Source organism: Pseudorasbora parva, chromosome 7, assembly GCF_024679245.1.
Source record: "Pseudorasbora parva isolate DD20220531a chromosome 7, ASM2467924v1, whole genome shotgun sequence".
NCBI classification, from domain to species: domain Eukaryota; kingdom Metazoa; phylum Chordata; class Actinopteri; order Cypriniformes; family Gobionidae; genus Pseudorasbora; species Pseudorasbora parva.
This window is the reverse complement of record NC_090178.1, coordinates 32,025,645-32,048,191: the sequence shown is the minus strand read 5'-3', so window position 1 is coordinate 32,048,191 and position 22,547 is coordinate 32,025,645. Positions and strand designations below refer to the sequence as shown.

Genomic DNA, 22,547 nt, shown 5'->3' with positions numbered 1-22,547 from the left:
TCCATACAATGAAAAGGAATTAGATTGGGGCTGACAAGCTCCATGCCCCCCAAAAAAGTTAATATAACCTGTGAACTATTCAAGGCATTGTGAACCTGAATATAAGAAAACGCAAATTAGATTTGAGAGGCGAAGTGAAAATTTCTAGCAAATAACAATTTCAGTTTGGGGCTGTTACTCACAAAGCTATTGGATGGACTTGTAATACAAACACGAGGAAAGAGTTGTTGTTTATGTTGTTTTTTGTCAATTTTTAAGCTTCACCGAATGGAAAAGAGTTTCTACATACAATAAAGCAAATGTAAGTTTCATTTAGGGGGGAACTATTCCTTTAAAAATGAGCCAAATCTTAGCTGGGTGTGTATATGTGTGTTTCAGAGATGTGAGGTTGTTAAGCATGTGATGGATTGGTGTGTTAGACACAAATGACAATATGTCAGAATGTTAATGACCGTGTGTGTGACCATGTTAATGTGTGTGTGTGTCTGTGTGTACGTACGTACACAGTAATCATGCAGTGTAAATGCTGCTATTTAGGCCGGATAAATACAGGTATTTGTTCAGGTGGAGACCCCCTCCTTTTCCTTTTAGCTGTCCGTCAGCCCTCCAATCAGAACCAAATAATGCTTGTCATCTGAGGCTAAAGGTTATTCAGACAAGCTGCATTTCTCCACACTGTGGTGGTCCAAGCCTATAGGACGGCATAGCGGTGAAGTTAGTGAGTGCTATATCTGACACATTCTACCTAAATATCAGTGCTACCAGGGGAAGCGTAACGATGGCAGCTTTATGCCAACCCGGAGAGAAAGTTGTGTGGCTGGTGTTTTGAAACTTGCTCATTGCGTGTCACACCTGTGGTTCTGTTAAGTGTATCGCCTGTAATAGAATACATTTTATAGATGTTTATTGTATTATGCTATTAAACTTGCTCATGTTTTTGCAGACTTCACTAACTGAGAGACTTGCAACAGGCTGATATGTGAAATTCTTCTCTGTATCTTTTTGTATTCATCCATACCCACGTTTTTATCGAAGCACACAGACTTTGATCAGCCTTAAGGAAAGAGCCAGCAAACATCCATTGAAAGCTTCCAGCAGAACGTCTCTTGCTGTGAAAGCCATTCTTTCTGTTCATGCCTCTGTGCGATTACTTCTTAAAGAGATAGTTCACCCAAAATTGTTAATTCTGTTATTGTAATTCTAACTATTTTCAAAAACAAACCTGCAGAATCTCATGACCGTGTTTCAATGTCAGGGAGACTCTTAAAATATCAGATACTGTAAATATATATATATATATATATATATATATATATATATATATATATATATATATATATATATATATATATATATATATATATTTTTTTTTTTTTTTTTTTTTTTTTGTTGTTTTTTTTTCATGTCAAGGCAAGATTAGTTCAGGTTATAAAAGCTCATGTGGTGTGACTCCCCATGCAATCCACAGTCATATTTATGAATTTTAGTGAAAATAGTATATTTTCTTTGCAATAGGTGTAAATAGTGGTTTGATGCTATTTATACTTATAAATAATTACAGAGGCTGTTTGCACCTAAGTGTTGTATGTTAAACGCTATGCAATAATAACATAGAGTGTGAATGATTCTATTTATTAAAATTATGAAATGGATGCCACAATATTGGGACAATAAAGCCCTCCCTAGACCTTCCCCTAACCAATAAACACTTTATTATTAAACATGTGTTAGACACTTTGTTTCCAGTTTTCTAATATTTTCTTCTTTTTTTTAAAATTGAAAATAAATGTATTTTCTGATCTGATATGTGATGGGAAATGGAAGTAGAATGAGTTGGGCAAAAGGCGGATTCGAACTCAGGTTGATTTGCTTCAAAACTTTTGCAACGCACCTTACCTCTACACTAATGCTACTGTAAACAGTCTAGTGTCTTTTATCATTTTGAAATTATTATTTCAAAATTGTTATTTCCATGTTTTATGGGGACTTTCCTTAGGTGTAATGGTTTTTTATACTGTATAAACTGAATATTTCATCCCCATTACACTGCCTCTACCCCAAACCTACCCATCACAGGAAACATCTAGCATTTTTACATTTTCAAAAAACATCACTTAGTATGATTTATAAGTTGTTTCCCTCATGGGGACCAAAAAATGTCCCCACAAGGACAAGGATTTTGGATATTGCCATCTTTGTGAGGTCACTTTTTCTCCATATCGTAGGGTTTACCAGGCCACACACACATGATAATATATTTTTGCCACATCATAGACACATTTATAGATGATATACTTTATGTTATACTTTATGACATATTGTATAGAAATATTGTCTGGATTGCATGACATATTGCAGAGCAATTTGGACATTCTATGAAATATTTCTCACATATCACTATGTGAAAAAACCCCTCATGGAACAACATGAGGATGAGTAAACACTAACAGAATTTTAAATTTTCGTTACTAATCCTTTAAATAAGACAGAAAGAGGCAATGAAAATTCTTAGGGACTCTGACAAACCGCAACTAGAACTGAATATTGACTGTATGATACAAATTCCCAATAATTGCAAATGTTTAGTGTTTGTGACTTAAGTTTCCACAGAAGTTTCTTCTGAGGAAATATGTTTATCTCACAAATTTTTCTTTCTTTTTTGGTTCTTTCTTAGGCCAGTGCCTGGTTCTCTTTCCTCATTGCTGCACCTGAGGAACAGACAGCGACAGCCACTGCCGGCCTCCATGCCTGGCACACTGCCTGACCCCACTATGCAAGGATCGTCTGCTGTTCTGATGCCTGTGAGATCATAAACACACCCACAAACACACACAATGCATTTGCACTTCCAGTCTTGTTTCGATGCCTCTGACAACCGAAACGCATTAAGACGCACACAAACTCATCTTTCATGCACCATTCTCATGCTTTTCTCAGCAGTCTGCTTTAAATTAATGCCTTTTCCATATCAGTGGCTGTTTTATCAGGAAGCCCATCAGCAGAGGTGTAATTTTCCAACGCTCGATCTGTTTTAATTCTATTTCAGAAATGTCAATAGGAACCTGAATGCAGGCTGTGGAAGGAGTGTGTGTGTGTGTGTGTGTGTGTGTGTGTGTGTGTGTGTGTGTGTGTGTGTGTGTGTGCATGTGTGTGTGTGTGTGTGTGTTTGAGCGAGCCACCCATATCAGGGTTCTAATGACACAACACATGTTCTCATTGTAACATAAGCCAGTCCATGTTGGCTATAGAGGTAGAAGCACAGAGCTGATTAAATTAAAGTGGGACATTTTTTTCTCTCTCGATTGACATCCCAAGAAAGGGGTGCAGGGTGGGGTGATATTTTTAAACAAAATATTCCTCCAATAATTACAGCGGACTGCTGCGCTTTCACCCTGCAATAGGTCATCAGGGGGTTGGAAAGGGGGGTCGGAGGGAGATCTTGGAGGTCTTGGGTTTTAGTAACAGGACCCCCAGTCTCTCAATCACACGCACACACACACACACACACACACACACACACACACACACACACACACACACACACACACACACACACACACACACACACACACTGAGAGTACCATTTTACAGTTTCCCTCACCTTAAACTGAACGTAAATCACCAGCGCACTCTTTGTATGAGTGCAAACATCTAGAACCTCAATTTCAGCCTTTTAGTCACGTTTAATTGAGACTTTCTGAATTAAGATATTCTGTCGCGCTCACAGAGCTGAGCTTTGGTTGAGTTTGTGGTTTTGTTAATAGCCCTATTTTAAGCTTCACACTACTGCAGTATTCAGCTTCCTCTCTTAGCTTCTCTTTGACTGCTGCTTTTCCCGCAGAATTGCTGAACATGCATAAATACACACATAAAACCGCATACACATATTTACCTAGCTATCTAAATGTGATGTTCAACCATTGACTTTTACATATAAAGCTTTTTTAAATACTAAAGTGTGATCCTAAACCTAAAATAACTTAATTTTAACTTAACTTTAAATAACAAATATTTAAATAATAAATAAATAAATTATAAAGACTAAAAAAACTAAGCCTTTTTTAAGATTTACACTGTAAACGATTCATTGCGATTAATCTCATCCAAAATAAAAGTGTAAAATGTAATATATGTGTTTACTGTATATAATTATTATGTATATTTGAATACACACACATTCATGTATATATTTAAGAACATTTTTTTAAGTATATACATGCATGTGTGTATTCAAATATACATAATAATTATATACAGTACACACACACATATATTATGTAAACACAATCTTTTATTTTGGATTGGATTAATCCCGATTAATCATTTGACACCACAAAATAATTGTAATATTTCATCAAATAATCCTTACATATTTTAATTTAATAGCTGATTAAGGATCGTTCAATTATTCCATTAAAATATGTAAGGATTATTACATTTAATTTGATGGAGTTTTACAATAAAAAAATGCTTACTTTTTTGAGTGTACTAATATAATCTATTCAGTTATATTTAAATTAATATTTAGTGTTTCTAGAATAAAGAATATGTAAATTGAAATATTTTAACCCACTTCGCCCCTTGATGAAGGATAGCTACTTTTTATTATTATATTGACAAATTGATTCTAAGCCTTACAAACACATTAGGAAATACAAATAAATGTATTAAAGGGGTCGTATCTTGTATATAATCTATTTATTTTGTGCACCTGTTCTGTAAATTGCTGTTTTTTTTGTATTCTTTATTATTTACATTATATGTATATTACTATGTCATGATTTTGTATTGGTACTTTTTCACTAGTACCAGGAACTAGTTTATCAGTTGAAATAATTCAGAACATGTTTTTGCTCCCATTATAGCAATCAATTACATATTTCAAATAAATGTTTTGCGTGTGTATGTGTGTACTTAGTATAGCAATTAATTTATTTTTTAAACAATTGCTTATCCAGAACCATGTATAACAACTTTTAATCAGGCATTTGAAACCGCTACCAGCGGACACGATTTCGGACAGGATTTGTCATGACACCGGCAAGCTGGACGTTTCTGAATGGTTGGTTAACGTAGTATCACTTTGATCTATCTTCGTAACGTTAGCGCGAATGCTATGTGTTTACTGATGTATACGTTAATTCATTGACAGATATATGTTACAGCTAATGGTCATGAAAAACGTTTACATGTAAATGTAGGCTTGTCAGTGATGCGTAAAGTTATCTATGCAGTGTTAGGTACTGAAGCACTGACATTAGGTCACCACGAGAATGTTTCAACAGACACCGTTATAAACCATCTAACGTTACAAAAGTAAGCTACTTAACTTTATCACCAGCGTACACAGTTTGTAATAACACGATAACCACAACGCGTTGTTCATTATAAACGTGGGATTATGAATTATACTGAGAACATCATACATAGAAAGCATGCCGTAATGTAAGTTAACTTATCCTGTAAACTTTAGCAGCATTCATCATGAAGCGTGTAAATACACTCACTTCTTCTGGAGGGACAGCAGTAACACAAATAGTTGGTATGTTACTACGTTTTTTTCAGGAGCAGCTTCTTAGCAAACCTGCTTCATACTGACTGTCGTTTTTAAAGCAGTCTGGTGAGAAATGATTTGCGCGGCGCAAGCATGAAAGCATTGACGTTGATCGGGGTAATATTCCCTTCGAACACAAATCTCAGCCACTGCATCTTCAGCGGTTCGGATTTAGGAACATCAAAATGACTGTTGTGTTCGTTATTACGCCCAAGAACAGAACACCACAATTGCTTAGACACCATTCTGCTCCAGCGTAATGGCGGACTGTGCTGATGATGACAGAGTTCGCTCAGGGCGTGTCTGAGATGAAACGCTGCTGTCAATCAACAGTCGTGGGAGGGGCGTCCGACCGTATGCCGTTACACAGTCGAACGGCTCGATTTGAGACAGGAGAAAACATATAAGGAGAATAAAAAAAAAACACTGAATGGATTTTTATCATTAAAGGATGGTTGTGTACAGACACTGCCAACACACATTTCCATACAATCAACTTGTAAAAGTGCATGTACCATTATATGACCCCTTTTATAATATTTAATAATAAATACTTGCATTATAATCCTATTAATAAATATTAAAGGTTGTGTAACTTGTGTTTTTAGACTAAAACATATATGAAAATATTATAAACCAAATTTCTACATGAGGATGTTCCCAAGAAAAGATTTAGTCATTTAACTATACAGGCTAAACTAATTGGAGTGATGCTTTTCAGCAATTTTGTCCCCAAAGTAATGTTAAAAACATGCAGGCTTACATTGTATCATCCTGTGTAATTGCTTTGTTTTAACATTTTCAAAGTTATTTTGAAAATGTCATTTTTATTCAATTTGTTTCATGCTTTGATTATTTCGATTCTAACGTATTATATTCACGTTTGTGAGCACAGATGGAGAGGCAAATGTCTATGGGCTCCAACATGATGGGCATGCAAGGCCCCGCCCACAGCAACTCATGCTCCTCCCCTCATGTTCCATCCATGCACTCAGAGGCAAAGCTGGTGAGTCAGTCAGCGCACACACATTAGCACACACACACACACATATGTGCACATTTTCCTGCTTTCCTGGCCTGTATGATTTGAATTCTGTGTATTTTTATCTTCTGTTATTGTTATGGACGCACAACATAGTAGATGGTGTATACAACAGGCGTATATAGCCTGTATAAGCATAAAAAATGTATTTCTTTCTGTTTTTCCTATACATATGCATGCAGCCTCACACACACTCATGTCTTTCTCTCTTTTACTGCATTGTATGCCAGCTTGTCCGATGTATATCTTGATGCCCTGACATACACTTGTGCCGGTGCTGCTTGTTAGCACTAGTTCGGCATGGCGGTGATCTCATCAGAAACAAAGCAGCCAGTCAGAGCTCACAGAGACAGGGAGATTGAGAAAAGAAGAAGAGAAAGAAACAGACTGGTGGAGAAACCCTGAAGGAGGGTCTATAGTTTGCTAAAGGAATTGAAAGAAAAAGTATATATATATATATATATATATATATATATATATATATATATAGCTCTGAATGAAGAAAAAAAAATGAAGAGGCCACTGAACATTGAGAAATATATATATAGATGCCTCATTACTGGCTGTTTCTATGGACCACTATACTGTTTAATGTATAAATATCTATTATCTGCAATAGACTTCAGCAGATGATTTTCATAGTATTTATTAAACGGCTCCTTCTCTTTAAAAAAAATAAAAAAAATAGCCAATAGCGTTTAATCTATATCACAGCTCAGACAAAGCCATTGAGCTTGGCCGCAGTTTCCTCTTAATCTCTAAACATTTTCTCCTGCTACTCTCCTCTATTATCACTTTAAAATATAGCATTCTGTGCAGAATTCAAATGGGTCCGATATGTTTTCTGGTCTGTGCCTACTTGCTCATATGATCTATGTGTGCGCTGCGTGGGTTTGCGTGACATTAACGTGAAACCAGACTTCATTCACCCCAATGGAAAGCATATTTCAATCGTTCCCTATCCCCTATATAGTGCACTATGTGCCATTCACATGTAGAAAATAGTAAATGTGTGAACAAGTGACCAGTTTTAGCCACAGATTCAGCCTCTATTTGGGGGCGGGACATTTTAGATTCAATAGAGCATTTGATTGAACAGAAAATCTGATGAGAAGCTGAAGTACAGAGTGATGTCATCAAAATCATTGATCCATATTGGCAGAAGTGGGGGACTAAATTTTGAATGCGTATATCTTCTAAATGCGTCATTGTTTTGGAGCACACTACTTTATAGATAACAGTAAGGATAACATATTCATACTAAAAGCCAAAACGATTTAATTTTGATTTCATGGAGACTTTAATGTTTGACAAAACTAGAGTGTTACTGTTATCTAACCTATTTAACAGTTAACATAGTTTAAAAACTTGTAATTTTTCAGTTAATACACGTAAAAATAAACCAACATACTCTCAACTGTAATAGGTTATCCCATTCTCTCAATTTAAATCTCAGCGCTTTTTGCAACCAGAGACTCTGCAGTGTTGTGGCATCTTGGAAAAACTCATTGATTTTACTGTGAGTGAGATGTTGACCATCCAAGATGGTGGACTGGTCGACATGTCTGCAGTGGCAGCTACATATGATACTGACAACCACCTTAAAAACAGAGAAAACCACTTGATGAATCAAAGTTTATCATAAGTAATTTTTACACAAGCTGAGAAAAATAATATATATCATACACACCATCACTAAAATAATACAAGAACCATTCATTTAACAACATAAGCTAAAACATAAAATCCTAATGTTTATAAGTCGTGAAAAAAGAAAAGGTGAATAAAAGCAATACTGATTGCAGGGACTTCTGGGAATGTCAGGTTATAATTTTTTAGTGAATTGTAAGATGATATGTTCTTTTTTAATTACAAAAACTATTTTACCATGAAAATGAATGGTAATGGTTTTTATAACCAATCTTATCAATCAAGATGCATGAAGTATCATAAATGTAGTTTATATGACTTATGGACTATATTCCAAGTTGTCTGAAACTACAGTGCATCTGGAAAGTATTCACAGATCTTCCCTTTTTTCCACATTTTATGTTACAGCCTTATTCCAAAATGTAATCAATTTATGATTTGTTTCCTCAATTCAGAAAAAAAAATCATAATAGCAGCACGAAATAAATTTTGTTGAAATCTTTGCAAATGTATTAAAAATAAAAAAGTGAAAAATCACATGTATACATCACTGCATTTGCTCAATACTTTGTTGAAGCACCTTTGGCAACAATTAGAGCCTTAAGTTTTTTTGAGTATCTATTTTGGGCAGTTTCTCCCATTCTTCTTTGCAGGACCTCTCAAGCTCCATCAGGTTGGATGGGGAGTGTCGGTGCACAGACATTTTCAGATCTCTTCAGAGATGTTCAAGTCTGGGCTCTGGCTGCGTCACTCAAGGACATTTACGGAATTGTCCCGTAGGCACTGCTTTGTTGTCTTGGCTGTGTGCTTAGAGTCATTGTCCTGTTGGAAGATAAACCTTCGCCTCAGTCTGAGGTCCAGAGTGCTCTGGAGCAGGTTTTCATCAAGAATGTCTCTGTAAACTGCTGCATTCATCTTTCCCTCGATCCTGACTAGTCTCCCAGTTCCTGCCATTGAAAAACATCCCCACAGCATGATGCTGCCACCACCTTGCTTCACTGTAGGGATGGTATTGGCCAGGTGATGAGCGGTGCCTGGTTTCCTCCAGACATGACGCTTACCATTCAGGCCAAAGAGTTCAATCTTTGTTTCATCTGACCAGAGAATTTTTAAGGAGTGGCCTCCTTTCCGTCTGCCCATTTATCATACAGGCCTGATTGGTGGAGTGCTACAGAGATAGTTTTTCTTCTGGAAAGTTCTCCTCTCTCCACAGAGAATTGCTGGAGCTGTCTCAGAGTGACCATCAGGTTTTTGGTCATCCCTGACTAAGGCCCCTCTCCCCCGATCGTTCAGTCTGGCCAGCTCTGGGAAGAGTACTAGTGGTTCCAAACTATTTCAATTTATGGATGATTTATGGACTATGCTCATTGTGACCTTTAATGCTGCAGAAATTTTTATGTACCCTTCCACAGATTTGTGCTTCGATTAATCCTGTTTCAGAGGTCTACAGGCATTTCCTTGAACTTTATGTCTTGGTTTGTGCTCTGACATACACTGTTAATGGTGTGACCTTATACAGGTGTGTGCCTTTCCAAATCATGTCCAATCAACTGAATTTACCACAGTTGGACTCAGTCAAGTTGCAGTAACATCTCAAGGATGAAACAGGATGCACCTGAACTCAATTTTGAGTGTCATGGCAAAGGCTGTGAATATTATGTATAAAAAAATTATTTAAATTAAAAAAAAAAGATTTCAAACACAATTCTTTCACGTTGTCAATCATTATGGGGTATTGTTTGTAGAATGTAGGGGAAAAAAATTATAAATTTAATGCATTTTGGAATAAGGCTGTAACATAACAAAATGTGGAAAAAGTGCAGCGCTGTGAATATTTTCAAGATGCTCTGTATATTATTGTTTTGTGTTTTAAAAAGACTCAAATTTAAATGGCTGAAAATCATCTAAAAAGCTAATTTGCATTTATGTATATTCAAATTTGACATGTCATTATTGACAGCCCCCATCTCAATATATGGAAATATCCGTCATTACTTTTTTGTCCAATATAAGAAAATCATACAGGTTTGGAACTACATAAGGATGAGTAAATGATGACAGAACTATTCCAGGACGGTTATATCCGTATGCCTGTATTTGTACAGTTACCATAGATCCCATTTAAGCATGTGGCTGCTCACACGCTTTATTTGAGCTTCATAGCGGTGGCAAGAGGATCAGCAAGACAGATTTGGTAATTAGATTAAAATCCACTAATTATACCATGTAATAATCCGGTATTTGTGGATTTGGAGGGAGTTAATTATTTTGCTCTGAGAAAAAGGGGAGCGCAGACATTTCGAGGAAGGAGGCAGCTGAGATGAATAGAGAAAAACAATACAAGATAAAAGACAAAAAAGGAGGGAGAGTGTCTGTATGTCAAAGCATGAGTGATGATTCTGATGGTGGAAAGAGCACTTAACTCTCTCTCCTTCTCTCTGTCCCGCTGGAGATTGATCGCCGTGTGTATTTTTTAATCCTTTCGTTTGTTACCATGGGAACGGGCAGGGGGAGCATAATATTACTTTAATGTGCAGTCTTATCTGTCCCCTGGCTGGACTCCAGGCACATCCCCCCATCCCTGCCTCTCTCTCGGCCCTGATTGTAATTGAATTATAAATTCCTTTTTTTTTTCTTCTCTTTTACTCCGACACATGAAACCATTTGTTTTAAGCTTTCAAGAGCCACTAAAACAATCGTATAGGAAGAATTAAACATGGGTCATTCTGCCTTTGAACGCTAGATAATTAAATTATCTGTAAGAATGTAAACATGTATACATATAAAAACTGAAGTTCACATTTACTGTAAATTAAATCTTAAAGTGATGAAAAGAAAACTTCTAGTGTTCCATCAGTCACTCATCCCTATATATATATATATATATATATATATATACATATATATATATTAGTAAAATATGATTATGTAAGAATATTTATTAATTTGATTATTATTCATTATTATTATTAATGATATCAATTATATATTAAAGGATAATTATAAAACATTTACTTATAAACTGTATGTAAAATCCTATTAAATTTAATTAAATTTAATTTATTAAAATTGAATATTATTATACACACACGCACACATAATATAATATAATATAATATAATATAATATAATATAATATAATATAATATAATATAATTATGATTTATCTGTTTGGTAATAAAATAAAATAAAATAAAATAAAATAAAATAAAATAAAATAAAATAAAATAAAATAAAATAAAATAAAATAAAATAAAATAAAATAAATTCAAGATACATTCTCCAAAAGCAAGTCTTAATATCATACACAATTCTGATTCTCTTGTTTTAATGATTTTTAGATATTTTATTATAGAACACAAATATATTGTTTCCAGTGCAAGATCTCTTTTTTTAATTCCTTCTTTGTTGTAATTACTATGGCATCAGCGCCTGAGCAGCTTGGACAATGGTAACCGTTACTGTCAGGTGACCTGTTCTGGGGTGATCAGAGCCATGTGTCCCCCACACGGCCCGGCCCGGCCCAGCACAACCCCAGTGTGGAGATCCAGCACTAATCTCATTATACAGAGATGTTGACTTATTCCAAATGGGAAATATCTCCCCCAACTGTAACCTCATACCCAACCCTCAGCCACAAGAGAGAGAGAGAGAGAGAGAGAGAGAGAGAGAGAGAGAGAGAGAGAGAGAGAGAGAGAGAGAGAGAGAGAGAGAGAGGAGGGGGGGGGGACAAACAAGAGAACATGGAGAAAGCGAGAGACAGAGGAAAGTGAAAGACTGTGTATGTGAGAAAGACAGTGAAAGAGTGTGTGAGTAGATAGTATGTTAGATGGTGGATCGGTGTGCAGATGTGTGCGTGTGCGTGTCTGTGCTCTTTGGCCGATGAAGCCAAATTGATTTTGTGGTGGGCCAGGGGGTCTCCGGTGAAAAAAAAACCTGCTAAAAGTGCTTTTGTTCCCACGGGACCGCTGTCAGATCGTCTCTCTCTCTCTCTCTCTCTCTCTCTCTCTCTCTCTCTCTCTCTCTCTCTCTCTCTCTCTCTCTCTCTCTCTCTCTCTCTCTCTCTCTCTCTCTCTCTCTCTCTCTCTCTCTCTCTCTCTCTCTCTCTCTCTCTCTCACACACACACACACACACACACACACACACACACACACACACACACACACACACACACACACACACACACACACACACACACACACACACACACACACACAGAGACAGTGCTGTATGGGAGAGTGCATTGCTGTCTTCATACTCTGTGGTTAAGGTGTCATTTATCTCAGGCCAGATGTGGATGAGCAGGCTCTTGTGTTTGTGGCTGTTTTGCTCTTGGGTTGAGCAGTAGAATATTTATTATTAATGAAGTCACTGATTATACGTTTCAGATATCCAGTTGTTCGATGTGCTGGGCAGATGTAGTTTCTCCTCTCTGTTTCCTCTTTTTCCCAATATGATATATTTTCATAGAGATATACTCAACAACTTACTATTTATCAACCAAACAGCACATGTGCTATGTGCCCAGTCATTTTGTTTTTCCTTTAGATGCTGTTTTGATACATGAAAGCTCTGGCCTGTGGAAAGGGAAGCACAAATGCTCTTATCAGAGAGAGGAAAATGCCTGCGTATGTGCCAGCTGAACCCTGTCAAACTCAGTGCGGATCCACTTTCAGTTCCACCACTGTTTTGGCTTGTGCAGGGTTTTGAAAAGAAAAGTCCCTATGGGTTTTTGGCAGTTATATACTGTATACAGCTTACAACTTCCTTTGAAACATTAGTATGTAAATATTTGCTTAGAACTATAAACTATTATATACAGCGACCTTTGAAATGCAGAAAAGGAGAGTATCCTATTCTTAATCAGTTTTTTTTCTTGTTTTCGAGAAAAAAATACAAGGCAGGGCTCGATGCTAAGAATTTTTTTCTACTGGCCCACCATAAATGAAATAAAATAGGCCTAGGCATCGTTTTTGTTGTTTTTGGCCTATGTAACCTTAATACATAAGGTTATGACACCAAAAAACGACTCAATTCAGCATTGACACACTGTCTGAAACACGGCAAAACTTCTCAAACAGCGTGTGAGTATCAAATTAAGTTCTCTTTTGCATCATCTTGCACTTGAATATTTTAAGTGGCGAGGCTTTTAAAAAGTGTAAGTTACAAACTTTTGTGACATTTACATTTACGTGACGTACAGTGATGTGACGTGACGTACATACAGTGACGATGGAGCTCTGGCCCGATCGGGACAGTGACAGTTCCGTGGTTCACACTGTGGCCCCGTGCCGTTGGACAGTCCTTATTGTCGAGCCCTGTAATATATAACTGAAAGTAAGTGGACATCCTTTGGACATAAAAATGTTTAATATATAAAATCTAATTATTGATAAGCACATCAAGTGATTGCTTTTGTCCGAACCAGTTGAAACGAACCAAAACGCAGGCACGTGACAACATCCACATCACTCATTGGCCATGGCGTATTTCCTAAACTGCTTTTCGATTGGTCAGAATTTACGTTACGTGTGGAAAAATTCCAACAGAAGAGGCAAAGCCAGCAAACTATAACAACACTATGGAGAGACGACTACGGGCTGGTTTTGTCCCTGGCCATAATCTACTACACTGTGTGTATTTACCACAGTATGCAAACCATACATTTCTATAATGAAGCGCGGATGCGACGTGAAAACAACATTCTAATGCACTGCAGACTGCGAGCGTGCATCACTTGTCACTTCAAGCGGAGGCATGCATTAATTATTCTTAACTGACATGCTCATCTTCCCGAAAATATTTCCAACGATCTATCAGGTAATAATGTCATGCACACAATGTCAGCGCAGCTAACTACGGCAGCTGGTTTAGTCCAAAAATGATCAGTACTTTTGCAGTTGGTTCTGTTCGAGGTCGGATCACATTCTCACCACAAACTAACTGCTCCAGAGTTCGTTTGAAAACGTCACTCAAGGACATTTACGTACCTCGGTACACTTGTTTGGTCCGCTTTGGTGCGCACCCGAGTGCGATTGCTGCTTTCAGACCTGACCAAACGAACCGCACCAAAGAGGGAAACGAACTCTAGTACGATTCAACCGAACTAAATGAGGCAGGTGTGAAAGCACCCTAAGTGACCTGTATCAGCTGTAAAGGAAAGTTGTTTAAAAGGAAGAGCACATTTATTATTGTTATTATTATTATTATTAGTAGTAGTAGTAGTAGTAGTAGTAGTAGTAGTAGTAGTAGTAGTAGTAGTAGTGGTATTAATGATTACAAAGACAAACAAACAAGGCCAGGAATGCATATTTAAAATATACATAGAATTTATTTTTACTGGATGTTTAAAGCTAAATGTACCAGAGAAGCAAATTGTATAACATATTAAGTTTACATTTTTTAATAAACAGTAAGTGTTGTTTTTTTTTCTCACTATATGCATTATTTCACATTTTCTAAGTCATTTTGTACATGGTAAGAAATTAAAGAAAGAAAGAAATGAAAATGATTCGACTCATCTCAGAGTTCAGAAAGTCATAAAATATAAAATAATCTAATTATTCAAAGATTCAGCCAAATGGATTGCTCAATATTTACAAGGGCATTTGCTTAGCTGCTTCACACAAGTTCTCTTGACCAAGAGCTGAAAAATCTACGCCTTCTGGTTGGAATGTTAGTCTCACTATTCATGCCAATGACAGTTAAAAACAATCTGTGGTTCTTTGTTTTATCAGGGGGTAATTATCTATTGTTTACATTGTTACCAAGATGATAAATTTGTGACTAAGCGTCAGGCTAGGTGGTGAGTTTTTTTTTTATGAGATAAACAATACTATATGTTTCTGCTCTGTTTCTCCGGGGCCCTTGCGCTGGCACACGCCGCTCAGATGACATAATCCTTGGCATGCTCTAAATGTACTCGTTTTTTTTTTTTTTTTTTTTTACTTGAGCAGTGGAAAAAAGGAGCCTTTCTTAAAGAAACATTTCACTGAGGGATACAGCTATCAAAGTGATGTAAAGTTTTTATGTGAGCACTGGAGATTCAGGCTTATGTAATCGCACTTTCATTTTGTAACTCTTAAGTACTGAACGCAAAAGTGTTCAGATGCAGACATAATTTAAGCAAAAAGTTACATTTTCTTAAATTGATAAAAAAAAAAAAAAAAAAAAAAAAAAAAAAAAAAAAACTTTTTGTCCTCAAATTTGATGTATTAGAAGCAGGGAAAATGGGCTAGCGTAAGGATTTGAGTGAGTTTTACAAGGCCCGTGATGCCTTTACGACTGGGTCAGGGCATCTCCAAAACTGCAGCTCTTGTGGGGTGTTCCCGGTCAGTATCTATCAAAAGTGGTCCAAGGAAGGAACAGTGGTGAACCGGCAACCGGGTCATGGGTGGCCAAAGCTCAATGATGCACGTGGAGAGTGAAAGCTGGCACGTGTGGTCCAATTAAACAGAAAAGCTTTTTTAGCTCAGATTGTTCAAGAAGTTAATGCTGGTTCTGATAGAAAGGTGTCAGAATACACAGTGAATCGCAGTTTGTTGCGCAGACCAGTCAGGGAGCTCATGCTGACCCCTGTCCACCACTGAAAGTGCCAACAGTGGGCATGTGAGAATCAGAACTAGACTACAGAGCAATGGAAGAAGTTGGCCTGGTCTGATGAATCACGTTTTCTTTTATATCACGTGGATGGCTCACTTACCTGGGGAACACATGGCACTAGGATGCACTATGATAAGTAAAGTTGGCGGAGGCCGTGTGATGTTTTGGGCAATGTTCTACTGGGAAACATTGGGTCCTGTCATCCATGTGGATGTTACTTTGCGTGTATCACCTATAAGCATTGTTTTAGACCATGTACACTCTTTTATGGAAACAGTGTTTCCTAGTGGCTTTGGCCTCTTTAAGCAGAATAATTCACCCTGCCACAAAGCAAAAATGGTTCAGGAATGGTTTGAGGAGCACAACAACAAGTTTGAGGTGTTGATTTAGCCTCTAAATTCCCCAGATCTAAATTCAATCGAGTGTCTGTGGGATGTGCTGAACAAACAAGTCCAATGCATGGAAGCCCTACCTCACAACTTACAAGAATTAAAGGATCTGCTGCTAACATCTTGGTGACATATACTACAGCACATCTTCAGGTGTCTAGTGGAGTACATGCCTCAATGGGTCAGGGCTGTTTTGGCAGCAAAAGGGGGACCAACACAATATTACACTGTAAAAAATTATATGTTCAATAAGTTATGACAACATATGTTTTTACATTGTTTTGACTCATCAAAATAAGTTAAGAAACGTTACACTTGTTTTTATTAGTTATACAAGAAGTAACTCATTTTTTAAAGTCAGTTTAACATAATTTAAGTTGAAATAACTTAAACATCCAAGTCGATTGTAATGCAAAAGTTCAAAATTTGCCTTTTTTTTACAGTGTAGGAAGGTGGTCATAATGTTATGCCAGATCGGTGTATGTATACTTGAAACTTAAGTTTGAATTAAATGTTTAAGATTTTTACTTTTCTTTATTATAGATCTATTTTATGTAACGTCCCCATTATTATGTATGTATTATGTCTATGTGGAAACTATAATGTTTGATTAGTCATACCTTGTGCTGTAAATGTGGGATATACAATTATGTAACTTCATTTTAAATGTCATGTGTAACTTCAGACATTTAGAATTATGTCATTTCACACAGTCTCCATCAGCCACATTAAGCTGTGAGTCCTTTACTGAAGAGACACCTGCAGCTGGTGCACAGGTTGTGTGTGAAGCTATGTTTGCACAACAACAATCTAAAGCCACGTTTTGTAGCCACATCTGTATGAATGGTGGCATTGTCAGGGAATGATGTCATAGGAGAGGAGTGATGAGCTAACGCACAGCTGAACCGAGCAACACTGCATAACTCAGCCTTAACATATGGTAACATACAGAGAAAGAGGGAGGGAGAAAATAAATCCATCATGGTTGTGAGAAAATGCTATGAAACTTTGTTTAACCTATTACAATGAGTTTAATGCTCATAAAAATGACTGCCTACTCTATTCACTAACAACACAGAGCATATCATGTAGGCTATGGCCCTGTTTACACTTGGTACGATCTGATCACAAGTAGATGAGGGAGACTCTCTTTTGTCCACTTTCATCCACTTCTGTCTTGATTTCTTCAAGGGGAGGGTCTATGGGCGGGTAACTGTATGTTTTTTTTTCAGAATCGTATAATATAATGGACAAAATAAGCTCACGCAATTTACATACGAATGCGCCCGGAGACTGAGGCCATGTCTACACTAATATTTTTTTTGTTTGAAAACGCATCTTTTTCTCTCCGTTTTGGCCTTCCGCTCACACTGAGATGCCGTTTAAAGTCAATGAAAACGTAGCTTTTTTTTATCCGCTCTCCAAAGCGGATACATTTGAAAAACGCTGTCTTTGTGTCATAGTGTGGACTGTGAAGACGGTGGTATTTGACAACTATGACGCGCGTTTAGTCATGTGACGCATGTATCAATAGATACACTCACCTAAAGGATTATAATAGGAACACCATACTAATGCTGTGTTTGACCCCCTTTTACCTTCAGAACTGCCTTAATTCTACGTGGCATTGATTCAACAAGGAGCTGAAAGTATTCTTTAGAAATGTTGGCCCATATTGATAGGATAGCCTCTTGCAGTTGATGGAGATTTGTGGGATGCACATCCAGGGCACGAAGCTCCCGTTCTACCACATCCCAAAGATGCTCTATTGGGTTGAGATCTGGTGACTCTGTGGTCCATTTTAGTACAGTGAACTCATTGTCATGTTCAAGAAACCAATTTGAAATGATTTGAGCTTTGTGACATGGTGCATTATCCTGCTGGAAGTAGCCATCAGAGGATAGGTACATGGTTGTCATAAAGGGATGGACATGGTCGGAAACAATGCTCAGGTAGGCCGTGGCATTTAAACGATGCACCAATTGGCACTAAGGGGCCTAAATTGTGCCAAGTAAACATCCCCCACACCATTACACCACCACCACCAGCCTGCACGGCATGATGGACCCATGTTCTCATTCTGTTTATGCCAAATTCTGACTCTACCATCTGAACAGAAATCGAGACTCATCAGACCAGGCAACATTTTTGTGATGTGGCTTTACAAATGCTTTGCTGCATACCTCAGTTGTAACGACTGGTTATTTCAGTCAAAGTTGCTCTTCTAACAGCTTGAATCAGTCGGCCCATTCTCCTCTGACCTCTAACATCAACAAGGCATTTTCGCCCCCACAGGACTGCCGCATACTGGATGTTTTTCCCTTTTCACACCATTCTTTGTAAACCCTAGAAATGGTTGTGCGTGAAAATCCCAGTAACTGAGCAGATTGTGAAATACTCAGACCGGCCCGTCTGGCACCAACAACCATACCACGCTCAAAATTGCTTAAATCACCTTTCTTTCCCATTCTGACATTCAGTTTGGAGTTCAGGAGAATGTCTTGTCTAGGAACACACCCCTAAATGCATTGTGATTGGTTGATTAGATAACTGCATTAATGAGAAATTGAACAGGTGTTCCTATAATAATCCTTTAGGTGAGTGTATGTATCTTTATATCGCTATTGTGCCAGTTATGTGCTATTCACTCTCACACAGTTGCTAAAATATGTTACTTTGCACACTTAATATCACAGTCCTGCAAGGATGACAGAACATTTACTTGCATTTGCTGTCCTGTACAAAAATACAACTGGAGTTGCGTTTTAGGCCAAACATAATGGTCGACCGAGTTCGACCTGGACGCATCAGTGAATGCTGAGATATTTTGCTAATTGACCAGAAGATTAGTGCGATAACTTTATGATGTCTGTTTCATCTCAGTGAGCTTTTATGAGGTTTTACGCATGTGCAGTGAGTTTACTGACGTTTCAGTGTGGATGAGAAATGCGTTTTGAAAACTAAATCTATCTGGATTAATATAGACGTAGCCTGATACGGAGAGCAGGAGCTTTCATTTCTGCTCTGATAGCCACAGGACAATGACAAAAGCAAAGAGTGCCTGTTCGAAATTATGAATGGTGAGAGAAAATTGTGCTTTGGTTTTTCTTCTCTAAACCAAACTTGGGCCTTCAGCTGGCAAAGTTTAAATCCCGTCAGGCTAAAGCACTTCCATAATGTTTACTCATTAAATCAGTAAGCGGAAAGTAGGTGGTCTTATGTGGCTGTTTGACCACATGTACGATTACACTACGAAAGCAATCCAGTCAAATGCGTTTTTGACTATGGAAGTGGTGGAAAGTGGGCAAGCTCAAAACATTTTAAACCCTGTTTTCATCTGTATTTAGTGTTGACCACTTGTGACGATCGACCAAAACACATCTTAATACCAGGTGGAAACAGGGCCTATGTCTAAAACCTCATTAAGGAATTACGTAAATTAATTATTGTATTTTTTTTTCCTCAAGTACCTTATTGTCAAGTAATCACAATTACCAAGTGTTTCAGAATAGACATCTTGTAGCTTCATTGTGCATTTAAGTCTTTCCTTGTGAATGCAACAAAAGGATTATCTCATTCAGCCAATGATTTACAATGCACAATTGTGTTTTTTCATTGAGTGGATGTGTGGTGGGGGGCATCAAGTGTGCATTTGTGTTCTAATGACACTGTATTGTTATAGATGTATGGTCGTCCAGACTTTTTTTGTTCAGAGGCCACTAGAGGGTCCGCATGAGCCTAGCTGTGTAAACCTGTGACGTGTTGAGATGACCACCAATACATGCTGTTTAAGGACTGGTTTATGCATAAAAATGCAAGAAAGTTCCCTGCTTTGGCTGAGAGAAGCAGATTGGGGATGAGTTTGTTTGCCAACTATATGTACTTGTAATATGGAATTGTCCTGCATTTAGGAAGAAACTGAATTAGGCCGGGGACACACTGCAAGCGTGTCGTGAGCGTTTCGGCTGCGTGGCGTGTCCGTTTTTATTTCGGCTCCCATGTTAACCGGTTAGAGCTTGCATACTGCCTGCGTCACACGCGCGGTCCGAGCCGCGCGGAAAACGCGTGCATGCTTCAAATAGAAGAGACGCCTATTTTTCACGCGACACGCGAGCGTGCTGGAAGCGTTTCTAGGCAAAATAGCATAGGAAAAGATGTTTATATGCCATTTTGACACAAATACATATTAATAAATGACATTTTCATGTTTGAAAGTCTGTAGGTTAACATAAATGCAGAGATAGGCCTAATTGTAATAATAAAAAAACAACGTAATTATCGATTTTGAAATATTAAACCTGTCAATACAGAACGAAATATTGTGTAGCCTATTTTGCCGTCAATACCATAGATATGTATGGCCAATAGGCTACTGCCGACGTTGTCTTTGCTGTATCAATAGGCAATATATTTATATTTAACATGAAGTATAGGGCTTCCCTGTACATTAATAGCAGCAGCAGTGCCGGGCAGCCGCCCTGGGGCTGACACGCAGCAGAAATGCCACGCTTGCAGTGTGTCTCCAGCCTTACGGTCTTAACAACTCAGTGTTTGGCATACTAAATGAAATGACAATGTTGATATGTTTGGTCTTGGTGGAATAGATCTGCTACGCTTATACTGCTGTTATTCCTGCTGAAGAGCAATTACAGGACTTGCTACTTCCAATACATGCATGACACACTGCTATGAGCAAGTAAGACATGCTGCTGCTGTACAATATAACGTAAATGATTTACCCGCATGTGGAGCTAGGGAAGGTGGAGGTTTCTGAAGGTGTGCTGCAAGGAAATACTGACAGAGAATGTTGAGCAGCGAGCTCATTGAAATATAAATATAAACACTTTTCCTGTGAAAGTTGGAGAGCTCTATCATTGGTAGTTTGTATTACATGGAGGCTATTTCTTAATAAAAAGGAAAACATCAGCTAGCTACTAGCATAAATTGAGACTGTATCCCCTTGTGAAAAAGAAGTACACATCAGCATATACTTTTTAAAAAGAGTACTTATTACAGAAATGGTATTCTTTGAAATAATATACTAATATAATGTGGGAACTGAATGTAATGTTTTCAGACACTTAACTGCGCAAAAGTTCTCATCTTTTTATGTATGTTATTTTCATTATTAATTGTCTTTGAAAAATGTTTAAAGTGCACTCCTAAACGTATTGACAAGCATTTGTGGTATTTTTTTATTGTCATTTCTACTGAAATTTGTTTATCATGTATTTAAATGCAGGTACACGTTTGAAAAGATGATGCAATTTAGCACATTTCAAGTATAAAGTACAGTCATTTTAGAAAGACATTACATTTTAAATTATAGTCATTTACATGTGCTTTAGTTATGTTATGCTGTGCTCCAGGCAGGTTTTTGAAGTTACAACTTCAAACCACATCTCAAGTCACGCCAAACTCCCTTAGCGCAAGTAATTGTGGTAGCTATACAATGGTGGACTGTACAGGGCTTATGCTCATTTGCAAATCATTTCTATCGCCAAAGGTGCTTACTCCTTGCTTATTTGAGGGAATTGGAGGAGAAAGAACTGTCCAAAAGGCAAGAGAAGCTGTTATACCTTTCATTTGACGTTATTTGGAAATGTCCGTAGGGACTACCATTGTTGTTTCGCAGGCTATGTGACGTCAGAGCGCGTAACTGGGTGTACACCGATCTAGTATGAGTTCACGGGTGGGAAATCACCGGTTTGACTGCCGTTCCAGTGCACTTTCACGGGTAGAAGGTGAAACAGGTTGCCTGGAACGCAGCATTAGTCACCACATCAAAATAAGTGTACTTTAAAGGGCAACAAAATATTAAAACAATGATTTTAATGTGACCTTTTTACAAAGTGCCCTTTTTAGAAGTATGTGTTTTAATAAACCAAATGATGTGCACTTCTTTTTCTCAAGAGTTTACTTTTTTAGTGTGGTCAGTTGTCACCACAGCTGCAGTTACTAGTTTATTTACCAATTAAATGTCATATGTGGTATATAAAATGTCCCTTATTTTCAAAGAAAGAACCTGAAAGTGATGCTGTTTTTAGGAATCTAAATTTGCACACAAGGCTTGAATAGCAGATCTTAAGGCTGATGGTAACCAATCTCACACCATCTGTGCGCCTTAATATGCATGGCTATTTATATTTACTTTGTAACTAATTTGACATTTGCTCAACTAAATTTACAGGCACCAGAAATAAACTTTCTTTATCTACAACTCTGTGGTTAAATATGCCACGTTAGCCTTTAACTGAAATGGGTGCTTTTTGTCACTTACACTTTGATTCTGCGATTATATTACTAAAT

General features: G+C 37.4%; 1 protein-coding gene across 4 annotated transcripts in view; it reads left to right on the top strand.

Annotated features, from left to right (window-relative positions):
- Positions 1 to 22,547, top strand: part of creb5b (cAMP responsive element binding protein 5b) — a 98,342-nt gene that overhangs the window by 47,131 nt on the left and 28,664 nt on the right. For all 4 annotated transcript variants that reach the window (XM_067449072.1, XM_067449073.1, XM_067449074.1 and 1 more), the window contains 2 exons: positions 2,675 to 2,801; positions 6,450 to 6,560. In XM_067449072.1, coding sequence (XP_067305173.1) covers positions 2,675 to 2,801; positions 6,450 to 6,560 — 238 coding nt within the window. The remainder of the gene's footprint in view (positions 1 to 2,674; positions 2,802 to 6,449; positions 6,561 to 22,547) is intronic.